We start from the raw sequence: 18,211 nt of genomic DNA on the forward strand, positions 1-18,211 counted from the left end.
TAAGCTAATAGCTCTGATTTCAGACCATTTTCTTCTGTTCTTTCCTTTGATTTCTAGATAATATTGGGGATATAATATGGTACCTGCTGTTGTTGGGATTAAAAGGACAGGAGCAGCTAAAACAGAGGATGAAGGGAGGGGCTGAACCCAGAAACTATATGACAAAGAAAAATGATTTTTGAACTACGAATCATGCATTATAAATACAGAGGGATCTATGCAGACTGTGAGTGAATAAGTATCAAAGTTGTTTTAGTTGGTTAAACATTTTTCCATTTATTTCCAGTACTGGATTTTTATCTGAGGTAGTGTTTGTATCAATGTAACACCGGGAAGTAACAAAAAATAAAATAAAAATAACAGACCACTGGAATTTTTAAAAACCTGCCTTTATTCTCTGAACTCCAGGACATTTGTGTTTGAACTTCACAGACACTCGAGGACACTGAAGTTACAAACTGTTCCTTCGGGACATCCGCACAGCTTCCCGATCCTCGAAGCTTTACGTACCGCACACTGCTCACCTGCATCACACTGACATACAAAAAACACAAACATGACTTTCAGTCTGGATCCAGTTTGACTTTGATATCTGCCAGGAAAAAAAAATGAAGTTGATTAAACATGTTTCTGAAAATCTGAAATAATAGGTGGACAAACTAAGTCAACAGTACAGTATATTGTTACTGTTGGTCTGATTCATATAAATGAGACGTGTCTGTAACTTCACAGAAACTAGAGCCATAACCACAAAAAGACTAAATGATGACAAAGAAATGAGAGCAATAGAGAGGGAAAAAAAAAAAGTTTGTGTCTAAGTCTTATATTTTGTAGGGAGATGGAAGCACTTCAGTCAGCATTAGGGCCAACCGTGTCATCCATTCATTACTGGTCTTTTCTTTCCTCGTTTTGTGAAGCTGGTTCTAGAACAGCAGTGTGAGAAACGTGCGTGTTTAATCTGGAGGCCGAAATCTGCAAACCTGAACACCTACAATAAATCCAAAATTATCTGAGTGGGCAGACGCCAGTGGAGGAAGGAGCGAGCATGTGTGAATGTCACGTGAATGAACGCTCGTACTTACAGCAGGAAGCCAGCCGAGTTTCTTCTCTGAGGACGGCAGCTGTTTGCCCTTTAGCTTCTCCAGAACTTCCTGCAAAGCTTCAATCTGAGGAGGAAATGGAGACCATGTTAACATCTGACTGAAGATTCAAAGGAAGAACTGAAACTAACGACAGATGGTGTTTATGGCTACATCCTCCGAATGAATGCGAACGTCCACCATTAGCACCCTGATGTTTTAAAACGGGGCCTACTCTAACATTTTTCTACTGCATTTTGCCAAATGCAGTAATGATGATTGGTTCACAAATGAAAAACATACTCCATTACTCAGAGGAATTTTCAGTTTAGATGCTCCCTGAAACATCAACATGCTGATTACATGTTACTAAAATAATTTCTTTACTGCTATGATCATCTTACATTCACAGAAAGGCTGTTTACAGCAACATAAATCATGTTTATGCTGTAAGTTTGTGTGTTTGAATTCAGACTTGGTTTCATAACTGTTACACTCGTCATATATTTAATGTTTAAGTAATGAATGTGGCCAGTATTTCAAATAAAGAGGTAGGCATGTAAACTAAAATCCCTCCACACGGCACAGGTTTCTCCTCATCTCCTACACACTCAGAACACCCACCAAGTACAGCTCACAAGCCCTCAGATTTACCCCTCAGGACAATGAAGATAGACGCCCAATCAGAAGAAATGGAGCTTTTAATTCAATTCAATTTTATTTGTATAGCACCAAATCACAACAACCAGTCACCTCAAGGCTCTTTGTATTGTAGGTAAAGAACCTACAATAATACAGAGAAAACCTAACAGTCAAAACGACCCCCTATGAGCAGCACTTGGCGACAGTGGGAAGGAAAAACTCCCTTTTAACAGGAAGAAACCTCCAGCAGAACCAGGCTCAGGGAGGGGGGGTCCTCTGCTGAGACCGGTTGGGGGTGAGGGGAGGGAGACGGGACAAAAGACATTAATCAGGAAGGGGAAGGGGGTTAAAGATGCACGTGCTAACACACTAAGCTTTTTACATGCTAATCATCAACAGTATCAGCGCTAACATGCTAACACTAAACTGCTCCAAATAAACTGGTGACGTTTTCAGGTCAGCTTCTCATAATGAAGTGAATGCTGTTAACACAATTTAACCGATACAGAATGATGACACCATAACTATTAACCTCTTTCACTTCAGTTCTCTCGGCCACTGGGTACAAAAGCTCCCCGGAAAAGGAAGGCTAGTTTATGCATCCAAAACAGGAAGAGGATAGGATTTTATTGGCCATAATTGGTAAACTGTGAACACTGGAAATAACAAACTGTTGAAACTTTGCCCAGCAAAACAAACTGAGTCCTGACATTTGTACTGGATTTACACTGATTATGCACATTATGACTGGTGAAGTGGATAACACAAATTATCTCTTCATCGTGGCACCAGGTAGTGGGTGGCATATAATAGAGAGCAAGTGAACATTGTGTCCTCAATGTTGATGTGTTAGAAGAAGAAAATGGGCAGCATAAAGATTTGAATGAGTTTGATAAGAGCCAAATTCTGATGGCTAGATGACTGGATCAGAGCATCTCCAAAACTGCAGCTCTTGTGGGGTGTTCCCAGTCTGCTATCAAACGTGGTCCAAGGAAGGAACACTGGCGAACCAGCGACAGGGACATGGGCATCTGAGACTCACTGATGTACGTGGGGAGTGAAGGCCGGCCTGTGTGGTCCAATCCAACAGATGAGCTACTGTAGCTCAAGTAGCTGAAGAAGTTAAAGCTGGTTTTGACAGCAAGGTGCCTTACCTGAGTTCCTTACCTGGGAAAAGCCTAGTACCAGTGTGCACTATGGGAAGAAGCCAAGCCAGGTGGAGGCAGTGTGATGCTTTGGGCAATGTTCTTCTAGGAAACCTGAGGTCCTGCTATCCATGTGGATGTTACTTTGACATACACCACCTACCTAAGCATTGCTGCAGACCATGTACACCCTTTCATGGAAGAGGTATCCTGATGGCTGAGTCCCCTTTCAGCAGGAGAATGTGCCCTGTCACAAAGCAAACATGGTTCAGGAATGGTTTGAGGATCATGATGAGTTTGAGGTGCTGACTTGGCCTCCAGATTTCCAAGATCTCAATCCAATCGAGCATCTGTGGGATGTGCTGGAAAAACAAGTCTGATCCATGGAGACCCCACCTCACAGCTTACAGGACTTACAGAATCGGCTGCTAACATCTTGGTGCAGATACTACAGCACACCTTCTGGGGTCTAGTAGAGTCCATGCCTCAACAGGTCAGAAAAAGTGGAACCAACACAATATTAAGCAGGTGGTCATAATACGTCTGTATTTTATATGAATCAAAGCCTACTACTTTTTCAAATTTTAAAAATGTAATATCTTCATAATATACGGAAATGAAGCATTAACACTCTGTTAGCACAGTGGACCACACTATTTGGTTTGGATAAACTTTATTAAATTGTCAGTGGACCACACCGGTGGCTGCTGACACACTGACCCATTACAAGTTCTGTTTGCAGGAAGCCCAAATAAAGCACATAGGAGACATCTGCAAAACTGCTGGCTAAAAAAACAACTGGTGGGCTGCCAGAACACAGAGGTGTTGGTGCTTGTGACTATTAAAGGCTTATTACAGACAATTCACCAAGTAAATCTGTAATGCGGTGGGGGTGGGGTGGGGGGATGTTAGCAGCTCTAGTCAGTTCTTTTCATTTTTACACTATCATCACTGCCCGTCTCTACCTGCCATAAGCAAATAAGACATGTCCCTACTCACCAGCTCTCTCTCTTCTTGTGTCTTGATGGCGTCGTATTCGGCTGATCTCTCCTGGATTGGCTCTTCACAACTCCCTAAAACAATAAGCAGCCAGCAGGAGGTGCTGAGGAACAGCATCCTGACATTGACCATGGTGCTGAAGGACCCAGAACAGCAACGGACACTGAAAGATGCTGGGCAGTGAAGCTCAGTGTGCTCTCTGATTCTGAGGCTCATTCTCACATGTTTATAAGTGAGCAGCTCTGACGTCACTCAGACAATATTTATTCTTCAGTAATGAGACGATCAGCTGTCTCACGTCTGAGGTCAGCTGTGAGAGGAACCTCTGCTCCGTCAAACAGGATGTGAGAGCAAGATTTTCATCTTTTTATGAGTTTAAAAATCAGATTTAAAGATTAAATAATTCCTGCTGCCACACAACGCTACGCCGTGGTACTTGTGCTGGTGCCAATGTAAAGATGTGACCAGCTGCTCTAAACAGATCACTGACCAACAGTATAACAACCATGAAGAAACTGAATTTAAGATTTCAAGGTTTTTATACCAATTTGAATGAAATGTAAATAAAACTTGCAAATGTAATCCACAGAAGTGTAACATTAATGCAGGCTAAAATAAAAGTATTTGGTTTAAGATTATTGTCCAAATGTGTTTATGGTGAAAAAAAACAATGAACACTGGGTTAAACCACCAAGAGTAATTCGAAAGCTACTTGATAACCTTGGATATTTCCATTTCTTTAGAATAAGGAGCAGATGTGTAAGCAAGGCCTTCTTCAGCCTCATCTTCTTCTGCAGTTATTTTACAAACCCTAAGGTGACCCACATGACCTTCTGGGTTTAAAATCAACATTTTTTATTCATTTTTAAGACCTGAACAGCCTGACTAGTCTGCTTATGTTCAGGTTTATGCTGAGCTAAATCTTTCATACAGTCATGTGAAGAAAAAAAAAAAAGGTTTGAAAAGTAAGTACACCCCATGATTCAGTACCTTGTAGAACCATCTTAAGCACCAATAACTTGAAGTGATAGTTTCTTATGTCTTTCACATCATTGGTGAGGAATTTTGACCCACTCTTCTTTACAATGTTGCTTTAGTTCATCGAAGTTTGCAGGCATTCAGCTTTCGCTGTCAGACTGATGGCCTCATTTGACTCTAGAATACTTTTGTATACTGAGGAGTTCATGGTCAGCTCAATGACTGCAGGATGCCAAAGTCATGTGGGTGCAAAACAATACCCCTCCATCACCATGCTTCATAGCTGGTATGAGGCGTTTGCTCACCAATTACGGACAGAAGTCCGTAATTTGTTCAGATTTAACTTTACAAACCTTGCCATGCTGCCATGTTCTTTTTAATAAGATGAGGCTTTCTCCTGGTAACCCTTCCAACCAACCCACCTTCTTCAGCCTTTTTCTAATAAGTACTTTAACATTTAGCATGCTGACCGAGGCCTGTAGAGTCTGAGATGCAGCTCTTGGAATTTTCCAGTTTCTCTGAGCACTGCATGGTCTGACCTCGGGATGAATCTGCTGTCCATTCCTGGGAAAATTGTGGTATTCTTTTAAAACACCCGAATGCTCCGATACAGCAAACTGCTAAAACTTTTATAGAGGTGCTCACACTCACTGACGATCAATTAATTAAATGCATTTGATTAGCAGCACCCGGCTGCTACTTAATTCGAACAGAAGTAGGAAGGGTGTACTTAGTTTTTCACAGGACTACAGAGAGGCCTGTGAAAGCTTCTGTAGCTCTATGTGAACAAGGTTAAACTATGATTCAGTACTCTTGTGCTTCCTTACGAATTTTTAAAAAGCCATTTTGGTGTGATCAATTACACATTTTCTCAAACACCTCGATGTTTCTAAACATGTGCTGTGTTTCACGAGGAATGCTTCTTTAAGACAGCAGCCTGACAGGAAGAGGTGTGACTGATCAGGGTCTTCACATGTCACCATTTACGTCAAAGCACATAAGATGCTTTAATATCTAATGACTGGAGTCAACATGTTCCACATGAGCAGAGCGAAGGGGTTAGAGTCAAGTTCAGTGCCATGAATGAGGAGCAAATATCAACCTGCAAAAGGAAAATCATCTGCAGGATCAGAACCCACCACAGGAAGTGTGTTTTATGAGTGATTAAGTACTGATCATATCTTTTTTTCAAACAAAAAGAGAAACATGAAGCTCAAAGAGAAGTTATCCATCTTTCTTTTTAATAACAAAATACTCCTTTCTCCAAATATTCTGATCTGATTTGGAGGATTCAGTAGTTTATTCAAACACTTCCACCACAAACTCTCTGAACACAAAGTGAACACAAAAACAAACAAACCTTCCTGCACCGTTTCCATGAAAATATTCAACTAAGAACAATAAAACAGCTTTAAAAAATACAAATAATAATTAAAATGCAAATGAAGGTGCGCTGTGAACAAAAGATGAATATCTCAGCTGCATCTCATCCCGCAATTCTCTCGACTCTACAGCAAAAAAACACATTTTAAAAGATGAAAGAGGTCACTCAGATACTGAACTGACTCAAACTTTGTCTGTTCAATTTTCCTTTTAAAATAAGCCGTTCTGTAGCAACACAGTTCACCAGTTACAGAGAAACACTGTTTATATGAGCAGTTTCTGATCAGCTGTCAAACGCTGTCAGATGCTGATTGAGAAAGGCATTGCTTATAAAGCCAATCTGTATGATGTCACAGTGACATCAGACTGAGAATACAACTGACTGTATAAAAGATGGACATACCCACTGTTCACCTATTGGTTCAAAGGTCCAAGGATATTCATTATTAGTCAATTATTGACTAAAAACTTGTCAATTACAAGAAAATCATTGATAATGCTACTTTTTGACTATAATAAAAACCACAATTTACAAAATGAACTTAATTTTTTAGTCGGATTTTTTATGAAATATTGAATGTAGAGGCCTACAGAGCTTTGTTTTCACTCAGTCTTTGCTTAAGATTCGGAAAATATTGGCTGGTTTTCATAATGCCTGTCTGGTCCATGAGCTGAAACTATCATCTGAGCCCATGAAGTCTTCAGGAAAGTGTTTACTCTGTTCACAAGCAATGGGGCCAGAGAGCTTATTCTCATAGACCTCTCTTCTAGTCTTTTTGCAAGCAGAGGAGTCGCCCCCTGCTGGCCATTGAACAGAATACACCTTTAAGGCACCTCCACACTTGGCTTCACTGTTCACCTCTGCAAGCTAGAATGCGCCTTTCAGCTGCTCCGTTATTCAGAACGGGGATCCGGACTGATCCGGCGGATTTTTACTCCAGGTGCTCTTCCTGTGACAACCCCCTCAGGGATTTGTCTCTCCTCCTGGTCTTGTACCAGGGATCTCTCACATGTTAGGAAAGTGTAAACCACTACACTATGAAGCTATGTCCATCTTTAATACACTCTAGGACAAAACATTTTTTTTTATGTGCTGACATGTTTGCCTGTGATGCTGTTTTTGTTCATAATGCACACAAAGGCAAAGTTTATACATGCACGTCTGAGTCTGCACACATATGTTCAGTGTGGATTCCCACCTCAGTCTTTGGAGGTTGACTTGAACACCTGAGCCTGAAAAACATCAACAACACATCAGTGCAAAAATAAGTGTCACATTGTTATATTTAAAAAAGTGTTCCTGACAGCCTGCTTTAAAACCAATCATCTTTTTCCTAAGCCTGAAGAAAGAGTGGGTAAACCTCGAAGTCTCTGCAGTCAATATTTCACCCAAAAAAAAAAAAAAAAGTCTGACACTAACACTGTTTGCAAAGAATACTTTCTACTAACTAGCCATCTGCTGAACTTCACCTCAGCTAATTAACCACCGAACTGGAAGGCTTGACCATGTTTGTGCTGCTGGTACTTTGTTGTTTTTTGTGTTGTTTTTGCAATATTTTATCGCCTGTCACTTACTGTCCTCAGCATTATTCAGCAGGTATGCACCTCCACCTTGCACCCACACAGTTTATGAATGAAGCTCGCTAACTACACTTGCTAACTTGAGGAAAAAAAAACAAACATTTGAATGCTTCTTACAGATGAAGGTTTGTCACCAGTGTCAACTGGGTTATTTGGCTTTTTGTTTTTTTAACTGGCAAGTACACATTTTGGGATTTGGCCATTTATAAAGAGATTTTCAGTCTAACTGATGACCTGCTACTGACCATGAAGCTGCCAGTGTGGAAGCCACACATGTACCACAGCATCAACATGCTGGACATGGTTTCAGTGCCAGGAGAGCCATCGGACTTTTCCCCACCGAACATCCAGATGGGGGGCGGAGGAGGGAGGAAGGCTAAGGGATCCTGAAGAGGGAGACAAACACCATCAGATACCAGGAGACAGATTGGCAGAGAAAATATAAATAACCTTATTTAATATTAACATAATTAAAGAGAATAGAAATGAATTAATTTGAATTCCACCCGTCACTGAAAAACACCTCATGAGCAACGTCCACATTCAGCCTGAGAGTAAGCCATTAAATATTAGGGGGAGGGGGAAAAGAAACTGATAAAACACAGTATTGCAATATTTTGTGCGGTAATATTGCATCAACACAGGGAAACCAAATATTAATAACATACAATATAAATTACAAATATAAGTGTAACTTTTTAGCACTAGAATAAAATCACTTCTGCTTTTAGTCCGTCAGATGTTGCTGTTTAGTTTTTTTCAAGTGAGGTCAACAGAGGTGACACCAGGAAGTTAATAAAACAAATATGAAGACATCAGAGAAAGAAATCATTAAAGCGCTGTCTGCGTTTAAACCAAACATATGGACTTATCTGGGATTTGCTACGAACATCAGATCTCATCTCATCCACCACCACCCCGAGATAACGTTACTCAAGGACGGCAAAGCCAACATTAAATTGGCTCAACTAAAGAAAAACAACCACCAGAAGACACACCTGACAAAGCTACTTCCTCATTCAGAGCAAGACAAGAAAAATAAAATCTTTCACCAGTACTTTATGTGCAAAGTCCTGCATCCAAACATTTTTTTTCCACGGCTGTACAGAGAAGTAAAAAATAAAGTTGAGGAAAGAGTGAATCCAGCAGAAAGGGTTGCATAAGCTTGTGCTGTGTGGATGCCACAGGCTGTGGATTCCTAACTGACTATAATGGCTCATTATCTCACAGAGGGCTGCTGTTCAAAATACCTGTAATAGTACAGTAGTCCACATACATTTACTGCAATACAAACAGTTAAGTTTGTCAGGTGCACGCAGCATTTATGACAGTGTTGATGTGTCTGCAGGCCTAACCATCTTTATCTTATTAGATAAAACAGACACTGACAACGTTTATCTTTAGGGATGTAATTTGAAATTTAAAAAATATGATGAATAACAAAATATCACATATTAAATACTCAGCATAACAGTCACTGTTATTGTGTTATAGTGACCCAATCTCATAGGGTCTCTGGTGATTGCCACCTATATTAAAGATACAACCTCATTAGTTAAAATCGCTGTTTGAGATTTACCGCTGAGCCCAGGTGAGGAGGAGGAGGAGGAGGAAAAGGAGGGAAGAGAGGGAAGCTGTGATTGGCTGGTTTCTCTGCTCCAGCTGTCTGCTGTCTTCCTTTCCTCTCGTCTGTATCTTTCCCCATACTGCTTTGACTACCAGGTCTCTCTTTAGCCTGCAAACACAAAAATATGACAAAAACACACAAACTATGACCTGAGTCACAAAAGTAAACATTAGCTAAGAAACAAATAAATTACAGAGATAGACTGCACATAGTGGAAACACTTCAGATGAATCTATTAAATCTTTCTGAACTGATAAAGTGAACAGTGAGATCAGTTATTCAGCCACAGCTGAAATTATTGGTTACTGATTGATTGAATTAACTTTGTTTAGGTTAGAAGTAGAAACCAGCTAAACTCCTGGTGACCAACGTATTGGTAGATTATACTATACTATGACTAGTCTAAAAGAAGTTGACTAGAAAACAGTCAAAACTGAACAGAATCTAATGGACAAGGTTAAAGATGATAAGGACCTTTGCTTGTGTATTTAGCTGCCATCTGAAAAAGTTATAATGTAGCAGCCTTTTTACCCTTGCTGGTTAACATTCATGCATACATGTCTGTGCAGAATGGGGTTACACAGCGCTCTGGTCGAGTGGTTATAAATGAGTTCACCGTACTGGCTCCTGTCTTACTTTCCACCTTGCTTGTTTATAACTTTCTACGTTCATGAACCTCTGCACAGCTTTTATCTTTCCACCACTCACCCATCAATAATCTTATGGCTCACTAATTTCTTGACCATGAACGCAGGCTTACTCTGAAGTAGTTCTGAGCATCGTTCCCCGCGGGCCTCCTCTCTGTTCCTTGTTCTCCTTGGTTGTTCTCCCTCCTCCGCCTGCTTGTTGCACTGGACTTCCAGTTGCTGACCTACAGGATCGACAATGTGCATTTTTTCCTTTCTGGGGCATACAGAAAGTGATGAAACTAAAAATAAAAAACACAACAGAAGCTAGAACAAATAAAACCTATATTTGTGTAGTCATTTTAGTAATTCAATTAATATTTGCCATTTTGTGCGGCCAACAATCAAAAATACACACAATTTTGAGCCATAAATTAACAAATATTTTTTCCAATTTTAAACTACCATTGATTCTCTACTGTACTAAACCCTCTTAGATTAGCCCCATACACCTTTTCATTCTTCCTGGACATAGACTGTATATAAAAGATGGACACACCCACTGTGACATCACCTACTGGTTTCTGGATTCTGCACAGCTTCAGTGTTAACATACTGGAGCCAGAAGTGCCTAGCTCGATTAACAAGCTACATCTATAGAGTATACAGGTGTATCACAGACACAGATACCTATTAGTGCTAAATAACATACAAAAAGAATACTGGAATTTCGCAAAGCTTAACCACAGATAGCGAGCCATATCATTTAATAAAATTATTGAAAACAAGCTTCAGTATTTTATGCATCAGGCTGTTTATTTCTGCTGTTTGAACAGCATTTGGTTAGTTTAACATGGGAGCCTATGAGGACTTGGCCATTAAGGCAACTGCAGTTTTACTGACTTCATTTTTTAAACCCAGAGGTTGCCGCTTTGCTAAAACAAAACCTTTTCTCAAATGTTTATATTCATATCAAAGAGAGTGGACTGAATATAAGAAATTCACTGACCGGACCCTTTACAGACGTTTTCCCATCACTCAGATCCTGATCTGGGTCTTTACCTTGACCGTGGCTCTGCTGGGTCCATACAGCTCATCTGGATTCAGCAGACAGTTAACATCTTGCTCCTGCTCGTTGTTGTAGTGATCAAAGCGAACACAGCAGCGCTGACCGTTTACCCACAGAACAACAGCAGGATAAACCCGACCATCCTCTGAATACACCGCCCGACACCGAGAACCAGGCTTCCAGTCCTGAAACACATCAACCAGGTACTGAATAGTGATTTTTTTTTTTAACCTTCTGCATTAAAAAAAAAGTGGCCATAGCACACGTATTAATCCTAATTTACACCATTAGGATTAATACTGTCTATGAAGCTAGATTTAAAAAGAAATCTAAGTGTTTTAAGTCAGTAAAAACCAAGGAAACTAAAAAGCTGTTTGTTGCTCCTGACTGCAGCAATAAATTTAATGTTAAAAACAAGGAAAGACTGTCCATCTCTCTTAAGCAGTAAGCAGTTCTTCATTGTTGGATAGCTGCGCTGAAAAGGGAGAATGTTGGTTGTTATACTGGGGTTTGTAGCGCACTTTATCAATGAGGACTGTGTGGGGGAGGGGGGTGTTTGAGTCAGGTGTGGTTTGCCGGGTCGACAAGCTGAAGTCGATGGTGTCCAAGTCGGGAGTACAGAGCGAGCGCTGCAATCAGCTGGCAGAGCAGATGTCCACACGATATGATCAGCACTGTTGTATGCAATATTAAGGTGTGATTTTAACCCCTAATTATACCAAAGTTAAGTCTTTCTTTTCTCAAGCCCACCCAACCAGTTTACAACATAACGGATTACTTCATGCCCATCACACCACAACTAAATTTCTTACTAAAGTACAATCAGGGGCAGCACGGTGGCGCAGTGGTTAGCACTGCTGCCTCACAGTTAGAATAACATCTGAAAGGTCTGGGTTTGATTCTACCTTGGCCCAGGCCTCTCCCTCTCTCTGTGTGGAGTTTGCATGTTCTCCCCGTGCTTGCGTGGGTTTCCTCCGGGTACTCCGGTTTCCTCCCACATTCCAAAGACATGCACTTACTGGGGTTAGGTTAATTGGCTACTCTAAATTGCCCATAGGTGTGGATGAGAGTGTGAAAGGTTGTTTGTCTCTCTGTGTTGGCCCTGCGACAGGCTGGCAACCTGTTCATGGTGTACCCTGCCTCTCGCCCCATGACAGCCTGGGATAGGCTCCAGCCCCCCCCCCCCCCCCCCCCCCCCCCGCGAGCCTGAACAGGATGAGCGGAAGCGGATGGATGGATGGATGGAGTACCATCAGGAATAATAACATCCATCAGCATCTCCGCAGGGTGGGAAAAAAACGCCACTTTATATTCTCCTTAACTTACTTTTGGGCTTCACTTCTAGTAAGAAGTATCCACTCAGTGAGATATTGTGGTTAAACTTAAACATTTCCTCATCATCTATCAACCCATTCATCCATCTTCTTTCATTTATCCAATTCAGGGTGGAAAAACCAAGAAATAGTTTCCAAAAACTATATAATCTCTTCCTAGTTGACTCCTGTAGTTTATATATCAGTCAAGAAGATACTTAAATGTTCCAGTTTCACTGCATAAATATTTTCAAATATGTATCCTAAATTTAAAAGCAGTAAAATGAAAACTGTATATCTGATTTTAAAAAACAAAGAAAGAAAACAGCTACTAAGAATGTTCCATCATTAACTAATTAAAAGAGAAGCTCCTATTAAAAATTAAAAGCATGAAACCCATCCATTAACTCAATTTTCCCCATTAAATATTACCCTAATATGTTAAAGAGCATTAACCTGAGTGGGAGAGTTCTCCATTTGTGGTGCAGCAGTAGGACTCTTGAGCGCGCTCAGTTCCACATCCTCCTCATTACCATAGCCGGTGAAACAAACTCTGCAATGCTTGCCATCCACAGACACCACAGTCGCTGGATACTCCTTCCCATCTTCGGACCACACTGCCCGACACTGGTCTCCCACTTCCCACTGAGACACACAAGTTTGTTCCACAACATATTATTTATTGATGAAGTCACCAAGCTGGTAATAAGAGTGGTTATTATTCAAATAAATTTAAATGAATCAGAGAGGAAATAGCTAGTAGCTGCTGCATAAAGTTATCCAGAGACAGAGAGCAGAAAATTATGAGCCTATAAACGTATTTTTCTCTCAGCCTTTCTGCAGCTTTAGTTCTTGATCTCTGCCTGCAGAGCGCAGCAAAATCATATGAATCTGCTCTGAACCTCAGGGATACATTTAAAAACTATTCCTGCAGACTGGCCCTCACCTGTCTGTGATGCCATTACCTTTGACTCAGCGTCGGTAGGGTCACCTGCAGATGACGGTCCATCGTGCTGTCTGTTTCCATGCTCAGGCTCGTCTCTGCTGTCTGCCTCCTCTGAGTCTTCACGCCCTGTCAGAGCCACATCCTGTAAACACACACACACGTTATCCAAAATGTTCAGTATGACATGGATTTTTTTTTTTTTACTATATTTTGGAAGGAGGGGGCAGTGTTGCTGAAATGAAGAAAGTGAGCATCAGGATACAGTTTCCTGCATTCTACTAAGATTTGCACTGGTTTCTGCTGGAAATGTCTGTCTCTATTTATTTAAAGGAAAACATAAAGCACTAAGGCTCCAGTTGGAATTACATTTTCTCATTTAATTTTAGCCCCGCTGAGTTATCACACAGTTTTCTTTTGTTTGAGCAACTAACCTCTTTAAATGTGGATGTGCCACCTGTTCAGTGTTATAATAAATTTCTTCTTCTACTGGCTGCTCCCTTTAGGGAGGCCATGGCAGATCATCTGCCTCCATCTCATTCTAATCCAAGCATCCTCCTGTCACACCAACCCCTCTGCATGTCCCCCTTCACTGGTCTCTTCCTCTTTTCCTCCTGCCTGACAGCTCCATCTTCAACAACCTTTGTCCAATATACCCATCTGCACATGTCCAAACCATCTCAGCCTTGCCTCTCTAACTTTGTCTCCAAACTGCTCAGCCTGAGCTGTCCCTCTGATGTACTCATTTCTAATCTTGTTCATCCTCCTCACTTACAATGAAAATCTTATCATCTTTAACTCTGCCACCTGTCTTTGTTAGAATTCTTATTATGATGTGTTCAGCTAGGTGTTCATCTCTGAATTGCTGGCTGTCTGAGTGGTGTACAAAAAAAAAACGATGTGGGCTTTATAGATAATTGGGAAACTTTCTGGGGAAAACCTGGTCTTGTCAGGGAGACAGCATCCATCCCACTTTGGATGGAGCAGCTCTCATTTCTAGAAATCTGGCAGAATTTATTAAAAACCCCCAAAACGTGACTACTCTGGGTTCAGACCAGGAAGCAGAGCTGCAGTCTTACACACCTCTCTGCAGCTTCTCTCCTCCAGCCATCCCCCCAAAACCCCATCTCCACAGAGACAGTGCCTGCTGCCAGACCACCAAAAAACAAACCAAAAATCAGTTAAAAAAAAAAAACTATTTAAGCATAAAAATTCACAAAGAAAACAATAGAGCATCCTTAACTGCACCAAAGGGTAAAATGGTTAAATGTAGATTACTAAACATTAGGTCTCTCTCTTCTAAGTCCCTGTTAATAAATGATTTAATAATCTCATCTCTGTCCTGCTGGACGTCAGTGAAGCATTTGACACTGTTGACCATATTTTATTACATTGATTAGAGCATGCCGTAGGTATTAAAAGTACTGCGCAGCAGTGGTTTGAATCATATTTATCTAATAGACTCCAATTTGTTCATGTAAATGGGGAGTCACACACTAAGGTTAATTATGGAGTTCCACAGGGTTCTGTGCTAGGACCAATTCTATTTACATCATACATGCTTCCCTTAGGCAGTATTATTAGAAAGCATTGCATACATTTTCATTGCTATGCAGATGATACCCTGCTTCATCTATCCACGAGGACAGATGACTCACATCAATCAGTTAAACTGCAGGAATATCTTAAAGACTTAAAGGCCTGGATGACCTCTAATTTCCTGCTTCTAAATTCAGATAAACCTGAAGCTATTGTACTGGGACCTAACAGTCATAGAAACACAATGCCTAACCAAATACTTACTCTGGATGGCATTACCTTGGCCTCAAATAACACTTTAAGGAATCATTTTTGACCAGGATATGTCCTTCAATGCACATGTTAAACAAATATGCAGGACTGCTTTTTTGCATTTGTGCAATATTTCTAAAATTAGAAACATCCTGTCTCAGAGTGATGCTGAAAAGCTAATTCATGCATTTATTACTTCTAGGCTGGACTGCTGTAATTCATTATTTATTTGTTAAAAAAAGTTTGACACATCCAATAAATTTCATTCCACTTCACGATTGTGTCCCACTTGTTGTTGATTCTTCACAAAAAAATAAAATTGTATATCTTTATGTTTGAAGCCTGAAATGTAGCAAAAGGTTGAAAAGTTCAAGGGGGCTAAATACTTTCACAAGGCACTGTAAGTACTGACAGGGACTGGAAAGAGAGAGCCAGTGAAGACATGCCAGTATGGGAGAAATCTCCCATACTGGCATGTCTTCATTGGCTCTCTGTTAAATCCAGAACTGAATTTAAAATCCTTCTTCTTACATACAAGGCCTTGAATAATCAGGCCCCATATTATCTTAAAAACTTCATAGTACCATATCACACCAACAGAGTACTTTGCTCTCAGGCTGCTGGATTACTGCTGTAATACGCCTAGGCTGCTGGGGGGTTCCCATGATGCACTGAGTATTTCTTTCACTCTCTTTACACTCTGCATTTAATCATTAGTTATTAATCTCTGGCTCTCTTTCACAGTGTGTCTTTTGTCCTGTTTCTCTCCCCTCAGCCCCAACCGGTTGTGGCAGATGACTGCCCCTCCCTGAGCCTGGTTCTGTCGGAGGTTTCTTCCTGTTAAAAGGGAGTTTTTCCTTCCCACTTTTGCCAAGTGCTGCTCATAGGGGGTCATTTTGATATGCATACATTTGTTTAAAGGACATGCACCCTTTGAATGTAATTTGGTCGATGCTCTTTACAGTCTGGTGAAATCAGCATGACTTATGGCTTATAGCTGGATTCATTTCTGTTTTACTTGCTGAATAATGTAGATTTAACTTTCAAACCAACTTCGGATATTTCCAGGGCGTAATTAAAAACTTCTGCCGGGGAACTTGTGTCTTTAAGACCCGCCATCATAGACTCCTCCTGCGGACAGAAAACACCGTTAACTACTCCAGCAAACAGGCTTCCAGTTAGCGCATTAAAAACAACTGTTACAGTGTTAGCCACTCCGGCCCTCAGTCTGCCCGCATTCATTAACCGTTAGGTACGTCACTAGCTAGCTGAAATTAACATTTTTTTTCTGATATTAGTCGGTTCCACTGTCTGTTTTCTCATAGCTAACAGCTAATAAACACACTATAAACACGTACCGGACACACGGTATCGTGATGAACTCTGCTTTCGGTCAGTTCAGTCATATCTGTCAATAGTTACAGATTCAGCCATTTCACAAAGCTTGAAAAAAAACCTTTAACCACGGTCTCAAGCTTCCGGTCATGCATTTCAAAATAAAGATTAGTTTTAACGAATTTATCAGAGGCATTATAAAATTACGATTGAGTATTAGGGCCACATTAAGAAAAAAAATTAAATTGTGAATTTTGAGAATAAAGTCAAAATTTTAAGAGCAGCTTCTAATGGACGGTACTTTTATACTAATATAGTGATGTGTCCTTCTGTGTGATTTTTGTGCAGCGCACATGGAGGCTTGTGTTGAAGACGTATGTAGTGTCAATCGAAGCCTCGCACAGCCGGCGGGGCAACGAAACATTTGGTGGTTTTTGGGACTATTGCGCGTTTGTTTGCGATCTAATCGAGCCTGGGGGGTGGGGTGGAACCAGCTAAAAAGAGATTTTCCCTTGTCTGGGACTATTTTGAGCTGCTCTCTCCAAATAAGGCGTGCACATAGTAATAAATTATTACTAATAATGAGCAAGTAATATTAATGAATGTGACAGCCTGTTACCTTGTACCTGGGTGAACCAAACATTGGAAGATTGGAGAACCCCCTAGATCAGGGATCCTTAAATCCAGGCCTCGAGGACCGGTGTCCTGCAGGTTTTAGATGCGTCCCTGATCCAACACATCTGAATCAAATGGCTGAATTACCTCCTCAGTATGCAGTCAAGTTCTCCAGAGTCCTGCTAATGACGTCTATATTTGACTCAGGTGTGTTGAAGCAGAGACACATCTAAAAGTTGCAGGACACCGGCTCTTGATGCCTGGATTTGAGGATCCCTGCCGTAGATTGTTGGAGAAGGAAAGAAAAATCTACATCCCAGCTCATATAAATTTGCTGCTGCTTTTCTCGGTACTCCGGCGTCATCTGTGCCCTGTGAAAGGGAATTTTCTAAAGCAGGCGAAATCATCTAAAAAAAAAAAAAGAAACCGCCTGAAGCCCAGCACTGTGGAAAAGATGTTATTTAAAAATAAAATGAATAAATAAAATGTCACTAGTGACGTAAGTACAGTTGCAAACCAAGTAAAACAATTAGATTCATATCAAAACCCTCTTCCCCCTTTTTTTTTTTTCTATACGTTCCCTTTTGACCCCCACCATTGTATCATAAAGACGGAGACCATGTTAATAAGTTCAGTTTTTATGTATCGGTATCACAAACATCATTCATTAATTTATTCAGATCAAAGCTTCTCGTGCCAATGTGATAATAATCGCTCTGCCTGTTTTACATTCACTGTCCACTTGATGGCGCAGTAGCGCATATGAAGGGCCATGAAGCTTCGGCCCACGAGTTCACCAGTTGAACGGAAAGCTTCAGCGCTCCGTGAAGCTTCATCTCACCATCACTACCAATGAACCTTTTCATCTTCGCGCAGACGCATGAGCCGAGTCCACCTGCGAGCACAAAGTCATGCAAATCCAGCGTCATTACTGCGTCACTGAGAGAAGCGACACAGTGCTCCTCTGTTCCTGTTTAATGTTTTTATTTTTATTTTTTCTTTTAAAGCAAACAGTGGAGCCTATAGATGGACTTTATTACTTTTTGTTATCAATCAACGGCTCGGCTACTTCAGTACTCTTAACC

At 40.8% G+C, this 18,211-nt stretch overlaps 2 protein-coding genes across 3 annotated transcripts; both read right to left on the reverse strand.

Moving 5' to 3' along the window:
* Positions 1 to 426: 426 nt before the first annotated feature.
* LOC115779484 (cocaine- and amphetamine-regulated transcript protein-like) lies at positions 427 to 3,997 on the reverse strand. Its single transcript, XM_030728176.1, has 3 exons — positions 3,866 to 3,997; positions 1,083 to 1,166; positions 427 to 534 (listed from the first exon to the last, which is right to left on the reverse strand). Exons 1-3 carry the CDS (start codon positions 3,995 to 3,997, stop codon positions 427 to 429), a joined length of 324 nt encoding a protein of 107 aa, XP_030584036.1.
* A 2,066-nt stretch (positions 3,998 to 6,063) lies between these two features.
* Positions 6,064 to 16,664, reverse strand: LOC115779350 (survival motor neuron protein-like). Of its 2 annotated transcripts, XM_030727965.1 has the most exons (10): positions 16,535 to 16,663; positions 16,230 to 16,307; positions 13,408 to 13,530; positions 12,899 to 13,087; positions 11,123 to 11,314; positions 10,195 to 10,305; positions 9,387 to 9,542; positions 8,053 to 8,193; positions 7,426 to 7,459; positions 6,064 to 6,351 (listed from the first exon to the last, which is right to left on the reverse strand). In XM_030727965.1, the coding sequence occupies exons 1-9, from the start codon at positions 16,580 to 16,582 to the stop codon at positions 7,427 to 7,429; spliced, it is 1,071 nt and encodes a 356-aa protein (XP_030583825.1). In that variant the 5' UTR covers positions 16,583 to 16,663; the 3' UTR covers positions 6,064 to 6,351; position 7,426. The 2 variants fall into 2 exon arrangements, with proteins under 2 accessions (XP_030583825.1, XP_030583826.1); XM_030727966.1 differs by lacking the exon at positions 16,230 to 16,307 and having other exon boundaries at positions 16,535 to 16,664.
* Between the last annotated feature and the right edge of the window lie 1,547 nt (positions 16,665 to 18,211).

This window comes from Archocentrus centrarchus, chromosome 4 (assembly GCF_007364275.1).
Source record: "Archocentrus centrarchus isolate MPI-CPG fArcCen1 chromosome 4, fArcCen1, whole genome shotgun sequence".
NCBI lineage: Eukaryota > Metazoa > Chordata > Actinopteri > Cichliformes > Cichlidae > Archocentrus > Archocentrus centrarchus.